General features: G+C 47.0%; 1 protein-coding gene across 1 annotated transcript; it reads right to left on the bottom strand.

Annotated features, from left to right (window-relative positions):
- Positions 1-4,172: 4,172 nt before the first annotated feature.
- On the bottom strand, positions 4,173-18,799 carry LOC147571615 (integrin beta-3-like). The gene is made up of 5 exons (XM_086696199.1): positions 18,010-18,799; positions 16,746-16,846; positions 14,518-14,637; positions 8,210-8,376; positions 4,173-6,880 (listed from the first exon to the last, which is right to left on the bottom strand). The coding sequence occupies exons 1-5, from the start codon at positions 18,339-18,341 to the stop codon at positions 6,815-6,817; spliced, it is 786 nt and encodes a 261-aa protein (XP_086552325.1). The 5' UTR covers positions 18,342-18,799; the 3' UTR covers positions 4,173-6,814.
- Positions 18,800-19,198: the final 399 nt, after the last annotated feature.

Below are 19,198 nucleotides of genomic sequence, written 5' to 3'. Positions count from 1 at the left end.
CCAGAGGGTGGACTGTGGCAGTTTTGAACTATGTCCACAAGTTCTTTGGTGTATTAGTTTCTTGTTACTGTAACAACTTACCACAAACTTCAACAACAATTTATTACATTTCTGGAGGTCAGAAGTCCAAAATTGGCCTTACAAAGGCTGCATTTCTGGAGGCTCTAAAGGAAAATCTATTCCTTACCTTTTCCCGCTTCTAGAGGCCTCTGCATCCCTTGACTCGTGGCAACCTCACACTGACCTGTTTCCATCCTGACATTTCCTATTCTCACTCTGACCCCCTTATGATTGTGTTAAGGCTATCCACATAATCCATGAAATTTCCCTGTTTCTGCCCTTAATTACATCAGCAAAATTCTTTATTCCATGCCAGGTACCATATTCGCTGGTTCTGGGGATTAGAACATGGGTGCCTTTGGGAGAGGGGGATGGGCAGGGGCAACAATTTTATCTACCACGGTGCTCATACCTTCAAGAAGTGGCATCTAGGTTCACGAGTTCGAGCCCCGCGTCGGGCTCTGTGCTGACAGCTCAGAGCCTGGAGCCTGCTTCCGATTCTGTGTCTCCCTCTCTCTCTTTCTGCCCCTTCCCCACTCATACTCTGTCTCTGTCTCTCTCTCTCTCAAAGCGTAAACATTTAAAACAAGTTTTAAAAAAAGGTGGCATCTGTTCCACGCTTCTTGAATGTGGACTAGTTGTAGCGGGCTACTTAACGATGAATAGAGTATGGTGGAAATGCTGACGTGACACGTACAAAACTACGTCACAAGAGATACTGCAGCTTCCTCCTGGCTCGCTCTTGGCTTCCGCACTTAGGGAGAAGCCAGCTGACATGCCGCAAAAACTGCAAGATCGCGTTTGTGGTTTTAAGCTGCTAAATCGTGGGGTAACTTATTATGCAGCAATAGATAACTACCACAGTCCCTCAGGTCCCATCCTGATCCGTGAGGTCTGCTTAAGTTCTGGCTACTATCTCTAGAGTCGGCCTACCTGAAGAAGGAAGGGGAGAGGAGAGGCACGCTCCCTTCCTAAGTGGCTCGCGATGGAAGTGGTATGCACCCCTTCCATTCACATCTGTCTACAAGGTGGACAGGGCAGCCTAGCTGCACGAGAAGCTTGGAGACATAGTATCTATTCCAGGCAGCCATGTGTCCAACTGGAAATGAGGAGTTCTGACTTTATGTGAGAAGAGGAAAACACATATGGGGGCACAATCAGCAACCTCTGTCACAATGGGGGATTAGAAGGGTCAGGAGAAGCAAAGTGGAGCATAGATCCATTAACATTTTTCCTAACCGATCTCTTCATTGGCCACCGAATGATATTTACACACCCAGCACTCTGATCTCTCCAAAGAAATCATGCCAATTGTATGAGTCACAGGAAAACCCAACTAATAGAAAAAAAAAAAAAAACCCACAATGAATGGCGAGATTTTTTTTTCTTACAAAGCTGTTTTCAGGGACACTGATAAAGAACAACTTACTGTGGAGATTTTGCGTGAAGGCTGTTACATCTCCTAAATGTTGCTTTCTAAATGCTTCTATTCTGTGAGCATTCTCCCGTGTATTGTCAGAAAATACACAGCTGACGGAAAATGTCTTCTCTGTGCAAAAGTTTAGAGAGACAGCACTATGGCAGCAATCGCAAGGAACACAATCACGTTAACTGACCTATAATTTTCTTTTCACATGCTAACTCTTCTTGGATAGTCTCATTAAGTGGATTTTTAAAAAAATTTTTTAAGTTTATTTTTGTGAAAGAGACAGAGCAAGTGGGGGAGGGGCAGAGAGAGAGGGAGAGAGAGAGAGAATCCCAAGCAGGCTCTGCACCATCAGCACAGAGCCCAATGTGGGGCTCAAACTCACAAACCGTGAGATCATGACCTAAGCCAAAACCAAGAGTCGGACACTTAACCGACTGGGCCATCCAGGCGCCCCTTAAAATTGAACAATATAGATAACCCCAATCACAAGCATTTAAAACTGCCTGTGTGCTTTAGTCAAACTCCAAAATACCAGAAATAGATATTTCAAGAAATATGTTACAAAACCAAATAGAAATTATTTTTCAACAAGCATTAAATGGTTTTCTTGCACAGCATATGTTAGTTTCCTTACATCAGTGTGAAAAATGAATGCACTGTAATTCCAAGACAACTTGCTTGTAATTGATCCCAGTGGTCATTACATGGCTGTTACTATAGAGTTCAGACTACACAGGCCAAGAGCTAGGGGATTACAGATATGATTTGATATATAGCTTTTCATTTCATTTTCACATAAAGTCCTCCATTTTACCCAGATATGTAGTCATCAGTTACCATGAAGTAAATAAAACACAGTGTACCTACAACATTTCAACATAAAAGGTCTCAGTGTGTGTTCACATAATCCTTTTATGACGTCATGCACTGCAATGTTTTTTAAACATGCACGTTATTTAAGGAATGTAAGACCCAAAGGCAAAGGTGATGAGTGTGCTGTAAAGTACTTCAACCCCACACTGTCAATGCTCAATACATTTTAAATAGCAGAAAGTGAAGTTGCAAATTCTAGAGTCTTACCCTATAAAGTGATAATGCGAATAATTCCGATATTCATCCCATCTCCTGTGAATAAAGTTTTCTTGGATGCCTGCCAAGTATCCTGTTAGTTGGGTTTCTTTCCCTGTGATTTTGATCTAGTACTTCTTTTAGTTTTTCATGGGAATTTGTGGCTGTGAGGGAACCAGAAGCCTCTGATCACTTAATTTGGAAAATGGATCAAAAGTGGATTTTCATTTTGTGTGGGTAGATATTCGGTTCTCTTAATATGCCCGCCAAGCTATATTCATAATCTTTTAGGAACTGAGATGACTTCACTGCAAACTTAGTAAGCCAGAAGGACAGGTAAGTGACTTCTTAAGTCAATGGTTCTCAAACTTGAGTCAGCAGCAGAATCACAGGGAGGGCTTGCTGAAACACAACACTGGGCCCGGCCCCATCTCAGATTTTCTGAGTTAGTAGCCCTGGGGCGTGGCCTGTGCATTTTTATTCCTAACAACTTCCCAGGTGATATGGAGGCTGCTGGTCCTCAAACCACATTTTGAGACCCAATTCCTTAAATAAAAGTTGGGCATTTTTCCCCCTAAAGCTGGGCATTTAAATGATCCTGTCAATAATCTGCCATCAAGCCTTTATTGTACTGATTTATGCCTCCTGCAAACAAAACCTAGGCTAAACTGACAGTCTGTTCTATTGAGATTGCACAAGTTCCTAAAAAATCCCCAATTAAAAGACAAAAAACTCCAACTCTTAGAACAGCAATAACCTACTCAGTTTGAAAACATTATGAAAGTCTAAAGAAACGCTCTGGGTTCTGGAGTAAACTTCAGTCCCCGTGGTGGTCATCATTTGGTTACATTTGGAAACAGGCTTGTTCTAAAATAATCATTTTTGAGGCGATGACATTTACTCTTTTCACCCAAAGAAAACAGAAATAACAACACAGGAAGAACTGGGCAGCCTTAGGTCAATTCTTTTTGGAAAGCACATTTAATTTACTGTTGCACAATTCAAACAGAGGGGGTGGTTAGGAAGTCAGGAAGGCACTTAAGTCATTTCCACCAGGAATACCTAACAAAGAGAAGGATCTTGAAATCATGGATGGTCTAGGAATATCTGAGAGAGAGAGATGGGATTCGTTATGTGACAACTTGTCAGGAGCATCCCAAGCTTCCCATTACTATCCACACACCCTGAGACTGAACATAAATTCTCTCCAGATGAGCTGAGCACAAATAAATAACTTCTTTGGGCTGTGCTGATACCAAAATACTATTTAGATGTTCACCCTACGTGATGCCCAAACTGACTGCCATTTGCTGTCTCGCGAACACAGCTACAGGTTCTCCCCGCATACAAAGAGTATTGGTCTTTTTTTTTTTTTTTAATCTTCATTTATTTATTTTTATTTTTTTTTTTTCAACGTTTATTTATTTTTCGGACAGAGAGAGACAGAGCATGAACGGGCGAGGGGCAGAGAGAGAGGGAGACACAGAATCGGAAACAGGCTCCAGGCTCTGAGCCATCAGCCCAGAGCCCGACGCGGGGCTCGAACTCACAGGACCGCGAGATCGTGACCTGGCTGAAGTCGGACGCTTAACCGACTGCGCCACCCAGGCGCCCCAATCTTCATTTATTTTTGAGAAAGCGTGAACAGAGGAGGAACAGAGAGAGAGGGAGACACAGAATCCGAAGCAGGCTCCAGGCTCTGAGCTGTCAGCACAGAGGCTGATGTGGGGCTGGAACTCACGAAATGCGAGTTCATGACCTCAGCCAAAGTCAAACACCTAACTGGACCACCCGGCGCCTTTTTAAAGCCTAGGAGTCTCCTTCCAGAAGCTCAGAGAAGAGTCCTACTGATTTTTTCATCCTTTAAATATATGTTCTTCCTCCTTTGATATAGTGTCTTCATATAAACCATCTTATCTAAAGAAAAGGTCCAACTACTGCTTTAATGGACTCTTGTCTCAGTAGCCAAAGGGTATAGTTAGGTTCTAAACTTCTTGGATTCATTATCGACCCTCCCCTCCCCCATTTACCCCTCTACTGTACTACCATCCCTTTCAGTAAAGAGTAATCCATGGGTGAGACAAGGCTCAGTCACTTGCCCTACTCCTAATTCCAAGGCTTATTCTCAGTGTTACCACACGAATGCAGAATACACATTTCAGCTACTTCTTAATGGATTCCTCTCCCTTATATGTGGATGCAAACGTGTGCAAAGTGAGCTAAGGAATAATAAACTAAGTGGAGCTTGAGTGCTACATTAGGAAATGTGACTGCTAACAAACATCGGAGAAGGGGCTCTAAGAGAGGCCAGAATGAGGCTTTTTCATTGAGAAAGGTGACGTGGAATGACATCCGCTCTTGCAAAAGCCGGTCTCTCAGATCTCCCAACTTAACAACAAAAAAAGTAGTATCAACATCTCACGGAATCTTGACTGAATGTCTGATGCCACAGTAAGTCCCAGCATCTCAGATTCTCGATATTGAAAGACACCTTCCAGACTGGCTGGTCCAAACTATCATTTTTCAAACTAGAAAACTGAGCCCCGAAGGGAAGGAAGAGAGGCTTGCCTTAATTAAGGGTAAAGCTTCCTCAGCTGCAACAATGAGGCCAGGACTTACATTTTCTGATCGTCAGACCACGGTCTATAGCTCTTTCCTTTTTCTTGATGAATGGGGGGTGAGGGTGGTTGTTAATGTTTAGACCAATGTGAACACCAAGGAAGCAACTGCTAGGAGAAAAGAACCACTTGTACCCCTCCTGCTCAGAAATGGCCCAGCATGCCCGGGGGGCCATCCCCACAGGCTCCCAGGATGAGAGAGCCCCTACAGATCCAGCAAATGGACAGCAACTCCCTATGAGTGATGCCAAGTGGGAGGGTCTGTATCCATCCCAAGTCTGTGTGGGGTTGTTGTTGTTTTTTTTTAAATATGCTCCTCCTCCTCAAATAAATATAAATGCAAATGTGTTTCTGTACGTATTCCTTTAGATTAAGCAAGCCTCATCATGGTTTCAGGTGACCCAATGAGAAAAATAAAATAAAACTGCACTTGTGGCCTCTCAGATTAAAGACTGAGTTAAAATGAGGTTGCCCAGCCCATAGGAGAATAGGCCACACACGCTGATCCAACTGGCCCATCCTTCTAAATGTGGCACATATGCCCAGCAGACTCAGAGACCCATGGGAATGATTCCTTCACAAGACAGCCGAGAGGTAGATAAGTGCAATCAGCCCCATGGACGGATGTAGCACACAGAAGCACCAGATTGGGTGTAGGGGCGGGGGGGGGGGGGGGTGCCTTGGACAAGGGGCAGAGGGCCTGAAGGGCGGGGCCAGATCTCTGGCTCTCATCACAGCACTCTCCCTGGGAGGAAAAGCGTCCGGTCATGAAAGAAATTCCCAGTATGTAGCAAATGTCTACAGCAGTGAGAGTGTGGACGTAGAAGGTAAAGAGGTGATGCTGCTCTAAGGGTAACACGCATCCTCCGATCGAACTTCTAGGGTGGGGTGCCAAGGAGACAAATCTGAAGGGTGATGATTATGAACTGGGGGACTCTGGCACGTTCATCCAGGCCATGCATGACCCCTGAGTGGCCTTCCCATCCTCACTCCCAACAGAATTGCTGGCAAGGGCTCCCCTTGTGAGAGAACCATACTGGATTGAGGGGATAGCGAAAGACATAGGCAACTCCCATGGCTCCGCTTGCTTCTGATTTCTCCTTCAGCCTGAGGGAAGGCAAAGGAGATCAAAGTCCAGATGACACAACAAGGCTGCAGAGCCCAGCATTTGCTATCAGAGCTGCTGAGCGTCGGACCCAAGAACCGTAAACTCAAGGCAGAGTCAAGGCCCCTTCCTCTGGAATGAGAGGCTCAGCCCTGCCCTTCTCTTCGGGAGAAATGGCCGGAAAAGGAAAGCTGGCTTCTCACTGAGGTAATGAACAGTGCCTGCTCAGCTACGTGGGTCACCCTAAGGTTAAGCAGGAAGGATCCCTGAAGGAGGCATTCTGCGGACAAAGGCTGAGGAGCTCCACGTGTCTGGACACACCTCAAGTTTTAAATTACACACTCCCCCACATGCAGCACACTCACGCGTACACACGCACAGAGACCCACACCTCCACATACTGACATTCTTGTAACCCACCCCACTCCCAGCCCCCTATCCTGCCCCACAGATTTCGTTCCCTGTAAACATGACAGCAGAGGTATCCACAATTCTGGGACAGCCTGACAGCGAACTGAGGATGACTGCTTGTCATTAAGTGCCCCGGTAGGTGATGTTGGTGAAGGTGGATGTGGCCTCTTTATACAGTGGGTTGTTGGCCTGCGGAGAGAACAGAAATGTGTCTTACGGTGAATTCCTCAATTCTTCCCTGCCCTCAACGATTACATTTCGCCTGAAGACTTTACCCAAGACACCTTTCTCCGGGCTACACCATCCATGAATCGCTTAATGCTCATTGTAACCCCATATTCGCTCCTGAGATGGGAGTGGGTAGGAAATAAGAGGAGAGAGAAAGTGGAATGCCATTGTGCTGCTGTTTCGAAGGGGTTGAATGCAACCCATTACTTTTTGGTGATCCCCAAACACCTCAGTACCACTTGTAGCCAGTATCTATTTCCTGCTTCTCTCCTGAACTCTCTCTTTTGCCCTTCTCCAATTTTTTTTTCTTTTATTGTGACTATGCTGAGGGATGCGGGCAGAGACAAGAAATGTAGCAGGTGGTAGCTGAAACAGAGAGGATAGCTTTCACTCAAAATCATTTTAATTTGTTCTCATCTCATCCTTCCAAGCACTACCCACTGTCATGTTAGCAGGAAAAAATAAGACCCTCACTGGGTTGCCCAAATTATTTTCTAACAAAAAGTGATAAATCCCATAAGATCTGGCCGTCTTTAGGAGTCCCATTTCAAGAAATACAACACATTCTCACGTGCCGCTGAGATTCCAGATTTCTACACTGTACGAACAGAAACATCTCAAGTGTCTTGGGACCCTTGAGTACCAAGGCCTGAGGTGACCATTAAATGAGAACAAACTTCCAGCCTCCCGCTAGACATTCATGGAGTCAAACAGCCATTTTGGAAGGTCCAGAAAAAAAAGTCAGAATGTGGAAGATGAGCCAAAGGAGAACAGAGCAAAATTAAGTATATAGAAAGTTCTCGATAGATGCTTGATTGAATGCAATCAGAATAAACTGCAGAGAGGATATGTTTTAAGAGTCTGGCTCAAAGAGTAATTTCTATCATAACTTGATTCCCTCCCACAATTGGGCAAGCCATTGAACCTCTCTGTGCTCAGTTTTCTTATCTACAAACTGGCAATAATAACGTTCCCCCCCCCCCATCATTTGTCCTGTCTTCCTCAATTAGAGAATATGTTTCCTTTTGATTGTGTCAGTGTCCAGAGCAGAGCTGGGCCCTACCTGTACTCAGTCAGTTCTCACCGACGGGACCTATGGTCACTGTGTGGCAGGGAGAGACTCAGGTGGCTTTCAGGAATAAAGACAACAGGACCATCTCCCAATTTCCACAACAGAGACTAACTGGGAAATTATGGTGCTGGCTGAACCTGGCTCCCCTAAGTACCTACTATTTCCAGTTGAGGCTCTCAAACCAATGACTTAAGAAAATGCCCAGCCCCGACTCTTACTGTGTCCCATTTTGCTCTGGCTCGCTCTTCCTCAAACTTAGCAAACTCCTTCCGGTCATGGATGGTGACGAGGAGCTTCCAGATGAGCAGAGTAGCAAGGCCGATGAGCAAAATGGCCCCCATCACTGAGAGTAGGACCACCAGGATGTCAGGACCCTTGGGACACTCTGTCAGGAGAGAGCACAGAGCAGGGACGTTGTAAAGGCAACTTGACCAAGTAAGAAATTACTAGAAATCTCTCTGAGGGAAACAGGGCTTACAAAATAAATCAAAATTTTTAAAGGGGGGGGGAGTACCAATATTTAAGACAGCAATAATCTGTCCTGAGTAGTTTAAATTAGAGGTCATAAGCAGGTCACCCCCGGTAGAATCTAACCTACTCAAGTGTTTATTAAAAAGTTGATTTTATGTTAACTCTACTGGATTTAAAACAAAAGCTTGATTAAATTTTTATTTTGTTGGCAGCATTGAATAATCAGGAGATTATCCCCCTAAAACTTCAGATTCTTCTTCTTCCCTTTAAAAACATGAATAAATAGAGGCGCCTGGGTGGCTCAGTCGGTTGAGCGTCCGACTTCAGCTCAGGTCATGATCTCACAGTTCGTGGGTTCAAGCTCCGCATCAGGCTCTGTGCTGACTGCTTGCTCAGAGCCTGGAGCCTGCTTCAGATTCTGTGTCTCCTTCTCTCTCTGCCCCTCCCCTGCTCATGCTTTGTCTCACTCTGTTTCTCAAAAATAAATAAAAGTAAAAAAAAATTTTTTTTTTAACATAAATAAAAAGGTCTGGAAACACTGCACCCACAGGGCAGCCCTGGTTAGATGTGAGTAGCTGCTGTCCCCTTTAGATGGGACACATTTTCTAGTTTGCCAGACTTGTCACCACCCTCTTTTCTCCACTAAACAGAGGCAACATGTAACTTGTCATGGAGGCTGTGCTACTGTGGGCTCTGGAGCTAGACCGCCAGGGTTCGAATCCTGGCTGACAACTTACTTTGCTATGTGACCTTTGATAAACTATTTAACCTTTCTGGGTGTCTGTTTCCTATCTCTCCATGTTTAAAATGGAGAAAGTAATAGCACTGAATTCCAAAACTTATGAAGAATAGTTAAATATATACTTTTAAAAATTGTTTTTAATGTTTATTTATTTTTGAGAGAGACAGAGACAGAGCATGTATGGGGGGGGGGGGCGCAGAGAGACAGGGAGACACAGAATCCAAAGCAGACTCCGGACTCTGAGCTGTCAGCACAGAGCCCAACACGGGGCTCGATCTCACGAACTGTGAGATCATGACCTGAGCTGAAGTCGAACACCCACTGCGCCACCCAGGCACCCCAACTTATTTCTTTTTTTAATGATTATTATTTTTTAGAGAGAGAGAGAGAGAGAGAGAGAGAGAGAGAGAGCGCATGAGTGGGGGAGGAGCAGAGAGAGAGGGAGACACAGAATCTGAAGCAGGATCCAGGCTCTGAGCTGTCAGCACAGAGCCCAATAGGGGCTTGAACCCATGAACTGCAAGATTGTGAGCTGAGCTGAAGTAGGATGCCTAACCAGCTGAGCCACCCGGGCATCAGGCTCCATGCTGATCATGAAGCCTGCTTGGGATTCTCTCTCCCTCTCTCTCTGCCCCTCTCCCCAACTCGTGCACACTCTCTCTCTCTCTCCCACAAAATAAATATTTTAAAAAAAAAGAAACCTGTAAAAATAAATAAGTTAAATATATTTAAAGAACTCAGAACTCTGCCGAGCACAGACTCAGTGCTCAATAACTATCAGCTACTGTTATTACTCGTGTTCTTGTTACACCTGACTGTTTTCACTAACTTATTTACCTAGCTCCTTGGGCATTTGTATTTGTTTCTCTGGTTTGGATATGTACATCTCTGAGGGCTGGGAACCTAATGTCCTTGTTAGCACACTTAGAGACCAGGAAGCCTGCCAACCCAGACAATATTTTGGGTTCCTTCCCAAAATATTTCATCATCTTTAATCCTAACCCTATTGAAAGCCGACTTCCTGTTCAACCCTAGTCAACAACCAACACAGACAGAGGTGCATCACCCCTCTGAAGACCAAGCGGACTGTGCTCTGCAGAGCTCTGCTTCCCATAAACCACAGGTGTCTGATTGGTGACCTCACTCCAGTAACTTCTCAGGTGTTATGTAATTAGGTGTTTGGATATACGGGTATTGATGGGTCTGGAGAGGTGGTCATGCCCACTTTCCACACTGTCTCCCACCTTCTTCTCTAAACATACACCCTATGCTCACCACACATGACCCAAAAACAACCACCGATGCAGACCCAAGCTAGCTATTTCCCAAGCTACCAAATTATAACCTGTCTATAATTAAAGGAGCATCTGGAGAGAGGCTGTGAGGTTCCAGTGTCTGAGTTCCCAGGAGTGAAGGGCACCAGCTCTTCCGGGAACAACAATCATGAATTCTTGGGAAGAGAGGGCTGACCCTCAAACCTCAGAGTGAAATCTCTTCAATTCTGCATGTCAGTATGGGTGGGACAGGTAGAATGTCAAGAGGTCTTCAGGCAAAAACGTCTATTAAGCATTTGTCCTGAAAGGAGTAGATGGCAGGATTCCTGGAAGAAGATGACGAGATCAGCTGGTCTCTAGAGAGATCTCTCAGCCACGGTGATGAGGACCCATGGTGGCGAGCCAAGGTCAGGAAAGACTGGGCAGGGCTAGCAGGTTTGGCAAAAGCACGGGAAATCCAGTTAAACTTGAATTTCAGATAAACAATAATTTTTTAGCCTAAGTAGGTACTAAATGTTGAATGGGACATATTGTATTCGACGAGGCAACTCTATCTGGGAGTGATAAGGACCCAGCTCAGCCGAGCCCACTCCACATAGTAGGCTGAACACCACCCAGTCAAGGCCAAGCCCTTTGGCAGTGCTGTCTCTACTGCCTTGCAGTGGCCCTCCCCTTCAGGGAGACCATCCGCAAAGGCGTGAGTTGGGGAAGAGAATGAGAATAATCCCCTCCTATGCTCTGGGACCTCAGATGACACATTCTGCACAAAGCCAGAACCCCTGAAAATAGTCGGGGGCGGTAGGTGAGAAGAGAGGTCAAATTCAGAATTCCAGGGCAACAAGATAGGGAATATGGGTCTGGGGTCCCATCTCCTCATGTGGAGGATGGGATCTACATCAGAAAAGCTACTCCACCCCCTACCCTGGGGGGTTATTTGTACAAGCTCAGGTTATCACCATCTTTCTGCCCCATAATTTCAGGTAGTGGATTCCAGTCTAAGAATATCAAGCCACAAGATTTTGGTGTTACAGCAGAAGCACCTGCAAGGATTGTTATAGCAGAGATGAAGTAACGTTAAACCCCAAAGCAAGAACGTACTGCCCTTCAGAAATGAGAAAGCACAAAGGTGCAAATAGGGCGGGTGTGGAAAAACCCATGAAACGCGTTAACACAGGTGGGCGGGAAAGTGTGAGGGGTCATGGCCAAATAATCCACATGTGCTCCCCCACAGATACATACCCAGACTCTGCCCTCTCCCCTTCCCATGTCAGCTTTCCCTTGAGTCGCTAAATCAAACTAAGGTCATACCCTTTCCTTTACCTTCCTTCTCCCTTCTGAAGGGTGAGAGCCCTGGGAAAGGCAGGTGAACAATATCACGGTAGGGGGCGCCATGCTCTCCGGTACCCATGCAGCCAGCAACACCCTGCTGACCCGGATGTAGTAGAGCTTCTTTCCACTGTCACCCGCTTCCTTCTCCAAGCAGCCAAAGTTCTCCGAGCAGGTATCAACATGTATGCAAGCCTGCCCGTCAACTCGAATAATCAGTCCTAGTAACTCATTCAAAACCCGTTTACTGGGGCGCCTGGGTGGCGCAGTCGGTTAAGAGTCCGACTTCAGCCAGGTGACGATCTCGCGGTCCGGGAGTTCGAGCCCCGCGTCAGGCTCTGGGCTGATGGCTCAGAGCCTGGAGCCTGTTTCCGATTCTGTGTCTCCCTCTCTCTCTGCCCCTCCCCCGTTCATGCTCTGTCTCTCTCTGTCCCAAAAATAAATAAACGTTGAAAAAAAAAAAAACCCGTTTACTAAGTATCTTCTCTGTAGATGACTGAGCCAAGTATGGAGATATAACCATAGATAAGACAGATGGTTCGTGTGTTCGTGGAGCACGTGATCTACTGAGGGAGATGGGTGATTAAAGAAGCAAGTTAATGGTGGGATGAAGGCCCATCTAAGGGAAACACAGCTGCTCTGGGACTCAAACAGGAGCACCCAACCGAATCAGAAGAAAGGATGATGGAGGAGGTCTGAGAAGGCTCACTAGGGGAAGTGATGTGTCCAAAGCAGAGGCACTCAAATATTGGGGCGTCTCACAACTGCCAGGAGCACTGTTCAAGAACACAGAGGCTGGGGACACCTGGGTGGCTCAGTCAGTTAAGTGTCCGACTTTGGCTCAGCTCATGATCTCACAGTTCATGGGTTCGAGCCCTGCGTTGGGCTCAGAGCCTAGAGCCTGCTTCGGATTCTGTGTCTCCCTCTCCCTCTGCTCCTCCCATCTTTCTCTCGACTCGTGCTCCATCTTTCTCTCAAAAAATGAATAAACATTTAAAAATGTAATAAAAAAATCTAATAAAAAGAACATAGAGGCTCATGGAAGCAGCATGGGGCTTAGGACTCTCGATTTTTTAACAAGGGGAACATAGAAAAGTTTGAGACCCACTTTCCTAAAGCAGGGGCCAGCAAGCTATTGTCTGGGAGCCAAATGTGGCTTGCCACCTGTCTTTCTAAATATACTTAGGCTTGTGCATTAAATATAGACTATGGCTGGGGCGCCTGGGTGGCGCAGTCGGTTAAGCGTCCGACTTCAGCCAGGTCACGATCTCGCGGTCCGTGAGTTCGAGCCCCGCGTCGGGCTCTGGGCTGATGGCTCAGAGCCTGGAGCCTGTTTCCGATTCTGTGTCTCCCTCTCTCTCTGCTCCTCCCCCGTTCATGCTCTGTCTCTCTCTGTCCCCAAAATAAATAAACGTTGAAAAAAAAATTAAAAAAAAAATATATAGACTATGGCTGCCTTCCTGTTACAATGGCAGAGTAGTCATGGCAGAGACCACAAGGCCCACAAAGCCTAAAATATTTATTTTGAGACAGAGAAAGCACAAGTGGGTGAGGGGCAGAGAGAGAGAGAGAGAGAGAGAGAGAGAGAGAGAGAGAATCCCAAGCAGGCTCCACACTGTCAGTGCGGAGCACAATGTGGGGCTCAAACCGATGAACCGTGAGATCATGACCTGAGCTGAAATCAAGAGTCAGACACCTAACCAACTGAGCCACCCAGGTGCCGCCAAAGCCTAAAATATTTAACCCCTGGCCCTGAACAGAAAGTGTTTGCTGGACCCTGGTCTGAAGGAGGACCTGAAGAAATATCTACAGCTGTGGGAATCAACTGACGAACAACCAACTGACTTAGTCTCTGCCTTCAGACATTGTTCCTTCACTCACAGAAGCTCCTGTCTACCCCCCGCCTTGGCACAGCCCTTGTCCCTCAGCAGTATCACTATCAATTTACATGTCCCTCTCCCCCTGGCCTGTGAGTGCCACATCTGCTTTATCTATTGTTATATTCCCAGCACCTAGTCTACCGCCTGATATACAATAAGTACTCGAAAATATTGTCTAGTGATTCATAGCTTCATCTGTTGCGTAAGAGAAAGGAAGGAGACGGGGGTGGTAAGGGGAAGCGAGCTAATCTACTACGCTGGATGGCGACAAACCTGTGGTTGGTCTGTGTATGACGGATGAGCTCCTCCTGCTTCCAGAAGGCTGTGAGAGCAAGCACTATCTTTTCAGTGCTCAGAACACCTTGGGTTGGTGCCTCAAACCCAGTACTGTGTCTCATGGTGACCCTGGTAAGGTCAACACCTCAAAGCATCAGGCCTTCGTCTGAAGCAGCGAACAGGTTGCCCTTGGCAACCACCTGACCTTAAGTAGAGCGGACGCTGAAGAGTCCCAGACTTTAAATTCCTCACTTCTTAATACTGTCCCCTCAAAAAAATGCCAGGATGTATTTTGTCCCTTGGTGGGATCCATATCTACCTTCTTCCTTTCCTTACCCACCTTCTTTTTCTGTCTCCTCAATTAGCAAGTCACTTTCTCACTAAGATCGGTATTTAAATATCTCCCACACCCAGATGACAGGCCCTAACTTACCACTTGTAAGGTAGTCTTAACTTGGCTGTTCTGTGTAAGAGGCGTAATGGGTGGAAATCGCTGCCTAACGTGGCTCTCCCTCTCCCTATAGGTGCAGCGTCAGGGGCCCTGGTGGTTCACGCACCTGGCTCCTCTACCACACAGAGAATGGACTTTCCACTGGAGTCTCCATAGTACTGGAATCTGACAACACAGTCATCTTCATTCTTGTACGTGCAGTTCACTGCATCCTTGCCAGTATCCTCTGAGGAAGGGGAAAATATGGGAGAGTGAAAAACAAGGCAATTCCTGGAAGACAGGGCCATCCCCAAACCCCAGTCATGGGACTTCTGAGAAAGTATGCAACAGGAAACCCTATGCCTGACATTAGGCAAGATGCCTAGATTTGAGATGGCTGTTGTGCCTGGCAATTGCCTCTAGATGACCCTCGCTGCTGACTTTTGTCCCTCCTAGACCCTTTTTGGTTCGTATTCCTTCCCTTGGAAGGGACATGACAGAACACATGACACAGTGTGATTCAAAGCCTGGCTCTACCACCTGTCAGCTGCGTAATATTGGGGAAGTTACTTGACCTCACTGGCTCTTTCTTCATCTATGAAAGGAAAAGGATAACCCACCTCACAACACTGGTAGAGAACTAAATGACGTCAAGTGAACAGTACCTAATACAGAAGGGTGTTCCCTTCCCTCTCTTTCCTTTCCCTCCTGGCTCAACTATTCTCAATAGTTTGTTGGCAAAGCCCTTACATTTCTTCCGTTTCTGCGTCTGATCCAGTGTTCCTCTCCAGAGCCAGCCTCTCTTCTCTGACTCCCATCACTTTTTTGTAGGCTTCACCCCTTCTAATTCTGAAGCCTGTTATTCTGACAGGGAAACTATAGGTGCCCCTCTATCATTTGCACCACGTCCTATAGTGATGCAACCAGACAGGTAAAACTGACACACGATGACGTTAAGCAAATGCACCAAGGTCAACACAAGTATGTGATGGAACAGAACTAAAACAGGAGTCTCAGAGCACACCAGACTTGAACTCAATAAGCCTCCCGAAAACCAGTGGTATAAGAGTACAGTGGAAAGAGTAAGGATTTCCAGATTCAGTTCTAAGCTTAACTTGTTCGGGCAAGTTATGTAGCTTTCCTGAGATTCAGTTTGCTCATCTGCAAAATGAAGATAACAACAGTACCACAGTTCTACTCTACTAGGTGGCTGAGAAAAAGACAAGATCATGTGTATGAAAAGATACTTGCCTAACTTTTATAAGTTACACAATTCCATACAAACAAGCATTTATCTTTATGATTATCATGGCACGGGGGTAGGGGGTAACAGAAATATGTTCAACTAACCTGAGATTCCCCTCTGGTCCAGGTAATAATAACATCTCACATCTCTCTCAGCAGTCTCACCTGCCTGAGATAATCACAGCATACCGATTCTCCTCAGGAGGAAAAGCCGTCTCTTCAAACTCAATCCCCAAATCATGCCCCTCACCCCCCCCCCCCCCAACCAGCCCCACTTCTGATATTAGCCAAAGGATCCAGAGAGCTGACCCTTTTCTGTAACACCCCCAGCCAGAAGCCGACTGACTGGCTGTGTCTCACTGTGGCTCTCACTGAAAACATGTTTCCTGCCTTCGTGAGAGACAGCTATCTCAGGAGAGATTGCCATCTCCCTAGACCAACCAATGCCTCGCTGACCCAGATAACCACATCAGATGCGCTGACAGCAACAAAGATTATCCCCTTTTCGGTCAAGGTGAAATTCAAACTAGAATGACCGCAGGCAAGAGTTTTGTTCACCACTGTATTTTTATCTGTCTTATTCTAGGAAGGGCTCCAGAGAGCCAAAAAAGGCTACAGCATTATGATTTTAGCTAAAATCCATAAGGGTGAAGGTTTCCCTCCAAACCAGCAGAGCAGTATGCCTGGGCATTGCTTAACACTCTCAGTTAAGTAAACTCAGTAAATGGTTACTAGCCTCCTAAACTGACGTCACCTAGCCTAGGTTTCTTCATCCGTAAAATGGGATGCATTGTCTTCCTTTCCCTGGGGAGGTCAAGTTAGGGTTGATTTCTACATACTTTAAAAGTTGTCTGTAGGGTCTTGCTGAGTCTGTGGGTTCCAGGAAGCAGCAGAATGGGGAGGGACTGTGGAACAAATTAGCAGAGGGCACAAGAGGACTCAGGGAAGCTGGCCTTTATTAAGTGCCTCGTGTGCAGCAGGTCTGTACAACATGCCTTTGAGGCAGGGATTACTCTTCCATTTTACTGATGAGACATAGACACGTTCTGGGATCAACTGAAAACTTCAGCAGCCGCATATGTGCGCGATTCTAAGACATGCTGAACTTACTGAGCTCCTTCACAGACTCAATCTCATCACGACAGTAACGGCTGCAGGTATTTTCTTTACGTAGGTCTCCCCGGTCAAATTTCTTACACTCCACACACTCCCTAAAAGAGAGACGACACAGAGACGAAGACAAGGGAGGAGAGGGACGCCTGGGTGGCTCAGTCAGTTAAGCATCCGACTTCGGCTCAGGCCATGATCTCGCCGTCTTCGAGTTCGAGCCCCGCGAGTTCGAGCCCCGCGTCAGGCTCTGCGCTGACAGCTCAGAGTCTGGAGTCTGTTTGAGATTCTATGTGTCCCTCTCTCTGCCCCTCCCCCAGTTGCACTCTGTCTCCCTCTCTCTCTCAAAAATAAATAAACAAAAAAGACGAGAGAGGAGCAAACCTACGTGTGTGTCAGTCCAGCTCTGACCTCCACACACCAGAAAGCTGCCCCACCTCGGAAAACAAACACCGAAACAAAAACCCCTGTAAGTCAATTCTGGGGGACCCAGAGGGTCGGGTCTGGAGTTCAGGGGTGGGAGTTCCTCCTCACCCAGAGGCAGGGCCTGGCAGGCAGAAGGCCCCAGTCCCCTCATTAAACTTCTTCATGTCCCATCCGAGAGTGTGACAGGAGGTGAGGCGTGTGCCACTTCCAGGAGCCTTAAAGGCAGAACCGGTCATGTAATCTGGGGACCCAGCACAAAAGAAGATGTCAGGTCCCTTGTTCAAAAATCCCTAAGCATTACAAGACAGTGCCGGCAGAGCGGTAAACCAAGCATGGGGCCCTTCTAAGCACAGGGCTCTGTACAAATGCACAGGTCGCATGCCTATGAGCCCAGCCCTGCTTAAAGTGGCAAGAGAAATGGCAGGAGCTTCCCCTGACCCCAGATGAGTGGAGTTTGTACTAGCGAACATCTCCTGTTTCACAGAATCCTTCATAACTCCAGCCCAACTCTCCCACAGGATCGGAACATGGGAACGTTCCCCAGAAGTTCCCTGGTTTAGCCTTCCTCCCAACTCAGGGATTCAGGATGCCATCCCAGGAGAGGGGGTTCTCCAACTGGAGTCCAGCGGGTGCTACTTTGGCCCCTGCACGGTTGGCTCTACCTCCACCTTTGCCCAAACTTTTCCGTGGGAAGAGGAAAGCTAGCCTCTTAGCTGCAGCGGACGCCTCCTCCTGAAGCTTTGGTGAATAAGAACCTGGAGGGTTGGGGATTCTAGCCTGGGGGGCCCCCTCCCTCCTTCTAGCACCCGACTGGCTCCAACTCACTTCTCTGCCCACTCACTTCTTAAAGGTGCAGGCGTCAGGGCAGGTGGGGCACTTCTCACAGGTGTCCCCGTAGGAGCCGGGCTGGATGCACACGCAGCTGCCGCACTCACACTTGCCCCGGCCGCTGCACAGCAGCCCGTTGCTGGACATGCAGGTGTCGGTGCGCGTGGTGCAGTTGCAGTAGAAGCCGGTGCAGTCGGAGTCACACAGACAGTCCCCACAGCTGCACTGGCCGTGACCTGAAAGCACACAGCCCGAGGGGGCGGGCAGCAGGTGAGGGGCCCCAACCCGCGGCTCAGCCTGCTCTCCAGCTTTACCCTCATCCACCCTCCTCCCACGGCCACTCATTAACACCCCACGGAAGCGTCACCACCTTCTATCCTTCTAGCCTCATGCTGCTAGCTCTCTGCCTTGACGCCCTTTCGTCCTGTGATCGCTACCAAACTCCCACTTACCTTTCAAAGCTCAACTCAAAAGTTCCTTCCTCCCCATAACTTTTTCTGACCGCCCCAGAGCAAATTAACTGTCTACTACGTGTTCTCTCAGCACTTACATATACCTCTATCTTAACCCTCATGACCAGCCCATTTGCTTGCCTATCTGTTTCTCTTTCTAGATTTTGAGCTCCACAGTGAGAGAGGACATACCAATTTGTCCGTCGGTAGGGATTAGCGTAACGTCTGAAATACAGTAGGCATGCAATTAATGTTTCTTTATCCATTTATGCAACAAATATTTATTGAGCTCACGCTGGGCACTGGAGATTCGGCAGTGAATGAGACAGGAAAGGTCCCTATTACCATGGAGCTTATGTCCTAGTTAAGTTCCTGGGTAGGGTGCCTGGTGGCTCAGTTGGTTGAGCATCTGACTCTTGATTTCAGCTCAGGTCATGATCTCACGGTTTGGTTAGTGAGGTCAAGCCCTGCGTCAGGCTCTGGGCTGACAGCCTGGAGCCTGCTTGGGATTCTCTCTCTCCCTCTCTCTCTCTCACACACACAAAATAAGTAAATAAACATTAAAAAAGAACAAAAAATCCTGGGAACCACACACACATTCACCAGCATGTGCCCTGTGTTGTATTATCACAGTACTGCAGAGAGCCATCAGCCCTAGTAGGAAAGACCTACTCACTTTACTGCATGAATGTAGGAATGGGAGAGAGAGATCGGGGTGGGGGGTAGATTGGTTAAATGCAGGTGTTAACT

Source organism: Puma concolor, unplaced genomic scaffold, assembly GCF_028749965.1.
Source record: "Puma concolor isolate L17-30 unplaced genomic scaffold, mPumCon1.1.hap2 unalloc_scaffold_143, whole genome shotgun sequence".
Lineage (NCBI taxonomy): Eukaryota > Metazoa > Chordata > Mammalia > Carnivora > Felidae > Puma > Puma concolor.
This window is presented reverse-complemented; position numbering and strand designations above follow the sequence as displayed.

What these genes read in the sequence shown, in the direction of transcription:
- LOC147571615 (XM_086696199.1), bottom strand. Translation starts at nt 18,341, where the DNA reads ATGAGTGGCCGTGGGAGGAGGGTGGATGAGGGTAAAGCTGGAGAGCAG. An exon ending in GACGCCTGCACCTTTAAGAA is followed by an intron (nt 16,847 to 18,009) that starts GTGAGTGGGCAG and finishes TCTCTCTTTTAG; the next exon opens with GGAGTGTGTGGAGTGTAAGA. An exon ending in CTGTGTGGTAGAGGAGCCAG is followed by an intron (nt 8,377 to 14,517) that starts GTGCGTGAACCA and finishes CTCTCCTGACAG; the next exon opens with AGTGTCCCAAGGGTCCTGAC.